This window comes from Hipposideros armiger, unplaced genomic scaffold (genome assembly GCF_001890085.2).
Source record: "Hipposideros armiger isolate ML-2016 unplaced genomic scaffold, ASM189008v1 scaffold_494, whole genome shotgun sequence".
Classification (NCBI taxonomy): Eukaryota; Metazoa; Chordata; class Mammalia; order Chiroptera; family Hipposideridae; genus Hipposideros; species Hipposideros armiger.
The window spans coordinates 784,482-793,362 of record NW_017731844.1 but is presented as its reverse complement, the minus strand read 5'-3'; the positions used below and the strand labels follow the sequence as shown (position 1 = coordinate 793,362).

Here is an 8,881-nt window from a genome sequence, read left to right as displayed (position 1 = left end):
TCCCCCGCAGCCACCCCCGCGGACACCTCGGGGGGCCGGGCCCCGGAGCCGACCCCCCTGGAGCGCGCGCCCCCGAGGGTCCGCCCAGCCCGCGCAGCCGGAGGGGGCGGGGCCGGGCCGGGCTCAGCAGCGCCCCCTTCCCCCGCGATGACCCCTGGTCCTCGACCCCCCGACATTTCAGCCGGTCACGCTCGTGGCCGTGGAAACACGAAGTCCCCCGTGAACGCGTGAATGCGCGCGCGCGCACACGTCGCGTGCAGGCGCCGCCGCAGACTCGGTGGACCTGCCAGTGTGCGGATTTGGGGTGCGGGCCGCAGGGGTCTCTGACGAGGGGACACGGCTTCCTTCTGCAGCCCGGGGAGGGCAGGGGCCTCGAGGAGTGGAAACGCAAAGCCCGGCCAGCCCGGAGGGCCACCCTGGAAGGCAGGGCTGTGCGGGCTGGAAGGGGACCAGGGCCGCGGGGCCTGGCCGTGAGCGCACGTGCTCCCGCGCTGGCCAGGGAGGCCCTGGAGGGGAGGCTTGCAGCGGAGCCACGCGGGTGGGGTGAGGGAGAGGGTGGGATCCTGGATGAGTCACCCTCGGGGCCACAGGGCGGGAGGGCTGGTGGCAGCCCGCCAGCTTGTTTGGAGGAGGGAGGAGAAAGTCAGACCTCCACTTGAGAGATGTTAGGTTGAGGTGCTTGCGAAACCGCAGGGAGCGGTCAGGGAGGCAGTGGGGGTGGGCGAAACCACCCAGAGGCCAGGGATGGGCCCCACAGGGGAGCTGGGCCTCCAGGAGGCCCGGGGAGCTGTGTTCCAGGGCCCAGCAGGAGGGTGGTCGGTCAGCAGCACTGGTTGTTCCCGAGCTGGGGGGTCCCGAGCCTCAGGAAGGGCGTTGGGAGTGGGTCTGGCGCTCGGGTGGGGGAGGAATGCACTCACCCCCGCGGGCCTCCGCGGCCGCCCACCTTCACATGGGGCCTCTCTCCACCTTCCGCCGAGTGTGCCTCTCAGACCCCAATCTGGGGGGTTTGGAGAGACTGAGGGGTCTGCGCCAGGGGTCCAGCACTCACAGTTACCCATGGGCCCCAGCCTTCGCCCCCCTGCCGCTGCAGTTGGTCACCAGGGGAGACAAAGAGCCCCTTGGGCGGCCGGCTGTCAGCCTGAATGCCCTCAGGGTACAACGAGGCAGGCCCTGTGCCCCCAGGGGCCCTGAGAAGGCGAGCCCTTCCTTGGCAGCCCCTCACCGGCGCCCACCCTGCACAAAGGCTGGGCGTCCGGCGAGCAGCGGCGGCTGCCATGCGGTGACTCAGCCACCCGCAGACCCCCGGTAGAGGGTAGGCAGCGCCAGCCACTCTGCGCAGCCCGGTTTGCCACAGGGCCCCCTGCTGCGCCTGCCCCAGCCGCACCGCCGACCTGCGCTGTCCAAACGCCCACTCAGCCCTGCTCCCTTCAGGGCGGCGCACCCAGACCCTCTGACCCCTCCTCGCTCTCCCCAGACTGGGGGGCGAGGACAATGGAATTTGGCCTCAGGAGCCCCTTCTTTGGTGCTGTGTGCTGGCCGCTACAGACTGGTCACCGAGATGCGGGTGAGGCCCTCGATGGCACCCTGAGCCCCCACACCCACCCTCCACCAAGACCTGCCCCTGGGCTCCCGACAGACCCCCAGCCCCAAGGCCCGGTTGGGTCCGGTTGGCAGTTTGGTCCTCCTGGCCTGCCAGCCGGCCTGGAGCATGGGTGCCGTTGGATGTGGCGGCTGCACCTTCCCGCTGCCTCTGCTCTGGGGGTTTTCGGGGTGGGGAGATGGTGCGGTGACCTCAAAGTTGGTGAGCTGCAAACACTGCCCCCCCAGCCTCTTACCCTGTGTTCTTCACTCTTATTCTGGGGGACCTGGCACTCTCCCACCCAGAGGGGGTGTGGATGTGGCCCCCATTCCCGCTGTGGGGCTCAGCCCGTGTCAGCCAGCCTGTTCTGTCCGTTTCCCGTCACCTGGGCAGAAGGGAGTTGGTGGCTGTTTACATGTCAGTGGCTTTGCCTGTGTGGGGCCCCCTCCTGGGATGGTGACAGCCATGCTGGGGCCGTGTGCCTGTGGAACCGTCGCTTTGCACAAGCACGTGTGTGTGTGTGTGTGTGGGGGGGGGACATGTTTTCTTGAATCATCCATGGGCCCTTTTCAAAGGCTAGGCTTGGGGGTCAACCGCCCATGCTACCCCGAGTTAGTATGGGGGGCCGGGGAACTGGCCGACCACACTGGGCAGAACCATGTGGTGAGCGAGGGGTGGTGGGAGCCTGCTGGGGGCGTTCCTGGGAGTCCCATGTTCCGGACATTTGATGTGGACACAAACCTCTCCTCACAGGTACCCTCTGTACCAGCTGGGCAACCCCCAGCTCCGTGTCTTCCGCACCAACTTCTTCATCCGGCTGGTGCGGCCCGGCGGGGCCCAGCCCGAGGACACCGTGCAGTTCCGGATCCCCCTGGAGTGAGTGGGGGAACGCAGGCCCCGCGACGTCTTCCTGCTATGGAAAACGCTGCAGGCAGCGCCACGGGGCTCTGCAAATATTGACCGAGGCCTGGTGTTTGCAGAGGCCGCGCTGGGCCTCCTCCTCCTGGAGAAGCTGTGGCCAGCCTGAGACGGGCTCCCTCTCTTGAATGGAGTATCTCCGCTCTTCCCGGGAGGCCGTGCCCCCAGAGCGGCCCCACAGCCGCCAAAACCTTCGCCCTCCGGATGGTTCCTTTATGGGGCTGTGCATGGACCGAAGGGGCAAAGCCTCCCTGTCACCCAAGCTTCAGGACACTGCTCTAGACCTTAGGATGTGACCATCCCCGGCATGGGCCCAGGGGTGGCTTGAGCTTCTGTGAGCCAAGAGTCCTGTCAGCCCTCAGGGAGCAGGAGAGGCTGAGGGCCCGAGTTTCTGATGCATTTAAGGTGAAAAGGGATCGGGGCCTAACCTGCCAACCACCATCATTTCTAGGAAGCGCCCCTCAGGCCCGCATAGTAGGATGGAAGCTGTAGACAGACCGGTCCGGGCTCCCGGCAGCCAGGGGGCACTCGCAGACCGTCACCTCCCCGGGAGTTTCCCCGGGGGCTTGGCCTCTTGGCCTCACAAACAGGTCTACCAGCAGGAGGGCGAACGGGACTGACTTGAGTCCAGGGCGCCTGGGGGCCCGGTCCCTCCATCACCCTCACACTGATGTGTCAATGGGACCAGCTGCTAGGTCTCGGGGGTCTGTCCAGCCTGGCCTGGGCCCTGGCGTCACCCACGAGGCTGTGCCCTCGCCCCGGAGGCTGGGCTGTTGCCGACCTCAGCCTGGTCACACTTCCCTTTCCGTGTCCTTCCCCAGGATGACCAGGGTGGACCTGAGGAATTACCTGGAGCGCATCTACAATGTGCCCGTGGGCGCCGTGCGGACCAGGGTGCAGCACGGTGGGTGCCGGGGCTGGGCTGCTGCCCTGCTGTGTGTGTGGGTTGCCGCCTCCTCCGCCTCACTCAGGCCATGCTTTTCTGGACCACCAACCCGCTTCATCCTCGCAGACTCTGGTTCTTGGCACAGGAGGAAACTGAGGCACGGGGTGTTGTGGTGACTTCTGGGGTCGCACTTCTCACGGGGCAGAGCTGGGTGAGCAGAGCCTGTGGGCTGGCCCTGCGGTGCGGTGAGCAGGGCCCCAAACCTTGGCCTCCAGCTCTAGAGGCTGCGTCTGCAAAGCGCTTTCTTCATCCCCGTAACCCTTTCTCCTTCCTCCCTTGTCACACTGTGTCCCTGTGCTGTGACTCTGAAGACCTTAAGTCTAAGGTGAGGACAGCTAGTGAGAGCGCTGTGCCAACAGGGGAGAAGTCGGCCCCTTGAGTGGTTTTAGACAACTCTGGGTTTTTGCAGAGAGCAGGCATGCGAGGTCTGGCTCTCCCTCGGAGCACAGTCAGGAAACTTGAAGCAGCCACCTCTGGGGTGTGATGTGCTGTCATCTGTAGACAAACTAATTCTTACAATGTTTGTCTCTTTCTAGAAAGTGGGTTCTTGGATTGGTTGGACTGAAAATGTCGTGCTGGCAGTAAAGTTTCTCTCCCCCCGACAGGTTCCAACAGGAAGAGAGATCATAGGAGTGTCAGGCTGAAGAAACCAGACTACAAGGTGGCCTACGTACAGCTGGTGAGTGCGCGAGGGAGCGTAGGGCGGCAGGGGCAGAGTCTGGGAACTCATCGTGACCGACAGTGACCTTGGTGGGGGGCTGTGCTTGTGCAGCCTCCACCACGGCCTGGCCTGGGGGGCCAGGGAGGCCTTGGGGGGCAGGATCTCAAGGTCCACTGCCTGAGTTCTCATCCGCAGTGAAACCCCTTGAGGAGCTGGGGTTCAAAGCACAGTTAAGCCAGTGGGAGGAGACGGGCTGGGGCACTTCGGAATTCTCAGGGGCCACCCTTGTCGAGCCTTTGAACTTTGAACGTGCCGTGGGCAAAAGCAGCCCACCCAGGCCTAGGGGATTTGGGCTCTGACAGAAAGAAACCAGATCATGCTGAGCTGAGCAGCAGAGGCCGCCTTCCTCTGGAGAGCCTGTCCTTGGACTGTCCCCAGGCCAGGAGGCAGTTAATTGCCGTTAAAGCCCCGGGTACAAGTTGCTGCAGGGGGCCTGGGCTTCGATCCCAGACCGGTTTGGTGTGACCCCCTCCCAGCTGGCTTGTGGCCCCCAGCACTTCCCTGCAGGCTCTATCGTCACTGTCTCCAGCCTGGCCAAGGGCTCTGGGGGAAGCGTCCGGCCCGCCTGGGCCTTTACTGACCCAAACCCAGAGCTATCGAGAGTAAGATGCACATTTTCAAAGCCCCGTTTTCAGGCTCTTCCAGTGTGAGCTGACCCCGCAAGTGTGAGCTTCCTGAGATATGCTTTTGACGGACACCAGGCCCCGTGTTCTCCAGGCAGGGTCTTCTCTCACCCGGGCAGGCGGCCTTGGCCCACCACGGGCTCCGTGGGAACCTGCCAGGGACTGCCCTGCTCGCAGGGTCCATTAACTGCCCCCCTGCTGTTTGAAACCTGGGGGGTCTTCCTCCGATTTCTCCAGTTTCTGTGTAAACAGCCCGCGAGCAGGAGCCGGCCAGGGGGCGGCCTGCCGCTAGATGGCAGTAGCGCTATTGTGAAAACCCTGCAGCCCTCCGGCCTATTTCAGGCTTCGGGAGGCATTTTGTTAAGAGAGCGAGTTAACATGGCAGCCTTTCTGAAAAACAGTCACAGCTGTTGTCCTAAACAGGGGCCCCGTAATTATTTGGCCTAATATTTGCCGTGCATAAAATCAGCCAGTGCAGGGGGAGAGAGCACCGCTGGCCTTCTAAAGAAAGACGCCTGTGTCCTGTGTGTCGGCCCGGCCATCCGTCTTTGTCATGGCGTGCCGGTTGACATCCCATATGTTCGCATTCGCCACGAGGCCCTTCACAGGAGAGCTATAGTTACAAGTCATCCGAGCCTCACACATTTTTGCCCGGGCCCCCCCTTTGCTCATGAAAACCGAACTGAGCAGCGCTTAGATCTACTGTCTGCAGCTGCCGCTCGGCCACCTTTCTTCCTCTGCGAACCCCAGGCAGCGAGAGACAGGCCGCCCCAGTGGGAGCACAGGGTGTCCCTGCTGGGCACTGTTCCTGCCACTCCAGAATTAAATTTGTAACGCCCCACCCCCTCGCCCGCAGCTCCAGCAGCTCTGTGCCGGGCCTGCAAACCCAGGCTGGGAGGTGGGGCCCACACCCTCTCCAGGGGTCCATCCTCTGTCCCCCGGCTGCCGAGGCCGCCGGCCTCTGCTGGAGTGTCCCTTTGGGCCCGCTCTGGGGCTTCTAAAAACAGAGCTAATTGTAAAGCACACAGAGGGTCAATCAGAAAGACAAATTAAATCACCAGATTTATTTTGAGTTGGCTGCTGCGGAAAAGCCGGTCTCACCCGGTGGGAGTCCCACATTTTCCCCCCCTCTGACAACCTGATAAACATCTCTTTGGCCCAAAGTCCAGCTCCGGCGAGGGCCTCCATGGCCCTCACAACAAACAGAGCGTTGACCTGCTGCGCGAAGCCTGGTGTTTACACAGCGCGCAGGAATGAGCGGCGGCCGCCGCGGCCCGGCCGGAGCACGTCCGCAGACGATGCCCGGGGCCCAGGATTGCTGCCTGGGCCGGTTTCTTCACTTTTATGACATTTTCCTGCTTCCCTGTACTTTTCCACGGTCAGCTTGCTTTCCTGTTCGGAAGCATTGAGGGGTTTGCTTTGAAAGTACAAGGTGAATTTCTCCAGAAAGGGGCCTCCGTCGGCACCCTCCGGTGTCCCATCACCCGCCTGTAAGGAACCATTCCTTTCCCGCTTCCTCCGTTTTTTTTTTCCCCAGGCGATTGCAAATTGCCATCTCTGTATTTATATTTAAAATGTCATTTTGGGTTTCCCCCACCTCAGAAAACTAGCAGAATCACCTCGATATATTAAACATAAACCCCCGTTCTGGGCAGCCAGCCCCGCATGTAAACTATTGCCCTTTGGTATTTTAAAAAAGGGAAAAAAAGTTTTGAAATGTGTAAGATAATCCTCCCGCGGGCTGGCTACCGAGCGCCCCGCGGCTGCTTCTCGTCACTCCAGGCCTGCTCTGCTCACCACGTGACCTGAATGTATAAACCTCACATTCTCGGGGGGCGCATGGGGGCCGTGTCCGCTCGCACTTGGCTGCCTGCCCACATCCAAATCTCTTCACAAAACAAGGGTCTGCAGGAGCCCAGCACGCTGAGCGGAGCTTCCCAGAGGCCAAGCCGCCCCCGCCTCCCTCTACCTGCCTGGGGCACCCCCCCCCTCCATCTCTTATCTTTGCAGCTAGGACCCTCCCTCCCTCCACACTGGGCGGCTGGTACCCTGGCCTTCAGCCTGGGGGGCTGGGTGGACATGGGCACGTTCTGAACCTTTAGTGAGAGACGTAAAAGCCGTGGACGTGAAGACCGGTCCCGGTGCGCAGATAGCTGCACGTACACATTTCTTGTGTTTGCCAAGCCCCGAGCTGGGAGGGGGTGGCCTCTAATGCGGGTAAAGGCCCTCGGGTCTTTTAGGTGGAGAAGGTTTGAGGCGCCCCAGTCACTACTGGGCCGTTTTCCTCACTCCTGCCCGCGCCTGACCGGGCTGCCTGCAGACACCGCTCCTAAGAGAATGGTCGTGCAGGGGGCCACGGTGCAGACAAAGGCGGGAGCCTGGCCACCCAGGGTGTTTCTTTTCCAGGCAGGGACATCCCTGGGAGCGTGGCGTGGGAGCGGAGCCCTGGGCAGACCATGGTTCCTGTAAAGCATGGTGGCCTAGGCCGGCCCGCAGGCCCCACAGGGGCTCCTCGCGTTCCCCACCGCTGGGGGCCGCAGAGCCGCCCCTGCCCGAGCTCAGCTTTTCTCTCCACAGGCACATGGACAGACCTTCACGTTCCCAGACCTGTTTCCTGAGAAGAAGCTGAGCCCTGAGGGTGGCCCTGCTGACGACGACATCCGGGACGAGCTCCTGGAGGCCCAGCGGCACCGGGAGAGCCGAGACCCCAGGCGTGGGGGCGTCCCCCAGTGGTTCGGCCTGTGACGGGCCAGCTGATAGCTCAAATAAAGTGCATGTGGACAAAGGGGGCAGGCTCCGTTCCTCTGCTCCGGGATCTGGGCGCAACAGGCTGAGGCCGAGCTGCCAGTCACGGGCACCCTGCTCCCCGCATGAGCACACGGCAGCCATCTGCACAGAGGGCCCACACGCCACATGTCTAGTCCTGGTCCCCTGAACCTGGGACGAGGCCGGGACCCCCACTCCGGTGTGGAAATGATGTCTGCCTATGAAAGTCACCCAGAAAGCACTTCTGAGCGTCTCCATCTAAGCTCCACCACCACCAACACACACACACGTTAGGGGGGTCCCATGAGCGTAGGGTTAGGGGGTGGGCTGGAGCGTGTGTGCGCCCGCCAGGGCCCGTCCAGGCCAAGGCCCCCTTTGGCACGCATGGTGGGTGTTGAGTAGGTGGGGGGGGGGGGCTGCAGAGGGCCCCAAAGGAAGTCGTGTTTAGGAGAAACGGGCTAACCCCAGAGCGAGGCAACAGGAAACGGGGGCCAGATCGGGGACAGTGCCGGTCCAGGGGCTTGGACCATGACGGTAGATGCGTCGAGGACGCGAGGCCCTGAAGGCCCGCAGTGTCCCTGGGTATCGGGTTCCTGAGCCCCGAATCTGAGCTCTGCACTAAAAGCCCCACCAGGCAGCATGGCCGTTCCCTGGACGGTGGAGGCGGCGGCTGCCTGGGAGCCAGGGCTGCGCGAGGGCGCCTGGAGGTTCGACGCTGAGAGGCTGGGAAGCGAGGGAGCCAGCCACGTCGCCCCTGGGGGAGGGGACCCCGGGGTCCTGGAACCCGGCTCTGCAGCGCTGCCCCGCTGTGGTCTGAGCCAGGGCCCCCCTCTTCTCCCCTCGGGGGCTGCCCCTGAGGCCTCGCAAGGGGAGCCGGAAGCGAGGAGCTGGCTCAGCCAGCCCCCTCCACCCCGAGGGACCCCGACAGGATGGCGGCTTCACGCACCCCTCCGCCTGGCGGGTGAAGGTCCGGGCAAACTCCGCCCTTCAGTGTTGATTTAAAGTGACGGGAAGGTCCGGAAGTGGACCGGAGACCTAGGCAACGGTATTTTCCTAAGAGAAATAATTCATGGGGCCCTGCGGCCCCGAGGACCCCAACTCAAGGCCGGCGGAGGAATCCCATCCTTCATCGGCTGCACTTCCCGCAGCGTCCGCCCCCACACGCGGCTCCCCCGCCCGCCCGGCCCGGGCCTGCCGACCCTCCCCATCGCCGCCCCCAGGGGCCCCTCCAGGCCGGGGCGGCTGCTCCCCACTCTTCCTGCCAGGGGCGGGGGAAGGGGCCCCAACTACAGCGTCCTAGGTCTCCCCAGCGCCCCAGGGCCGCAGAG

The 8,881-nt window shown here is 63.6% G+C and overlaps 1 protein-coding gene across 1 annotated transcript in view; it reads left to right on the top strand.

Annotated features, from left to right (window-relative positions):
* The window catches only part of MRPL23 (mitochondrial ribosomal protein L23), a 7,923-nt gene extending 350 nt beyond the window's left edge, over positions 1–7,573 (top strand). Inside the window, exons 2-5 of the mRNA XM_019667377.1 lie at positions 2,333–2,455; positions 3,319–3,401; positions 4,049–4,122; positions 7,365–7,573. Of these exons, the coding sequence (XP_019522922.1) occupies positions 2,333–2,455; positions 3,319–3,401; positions 4,049–4,122; positions 7,365–7,532 (448 nt within the window). The 3' untranslated portion in view covers positions 7,533–7,573. The remainder of the gene's footprint in view (positions 1–2,332; positions 2,456–3,318; positions 3,402–4,048; positions 4,123–7,364) is intronic.
* The last annotated feature ends 1,308 nt before the right edge of the window (positions 7,574–8,881 follow it).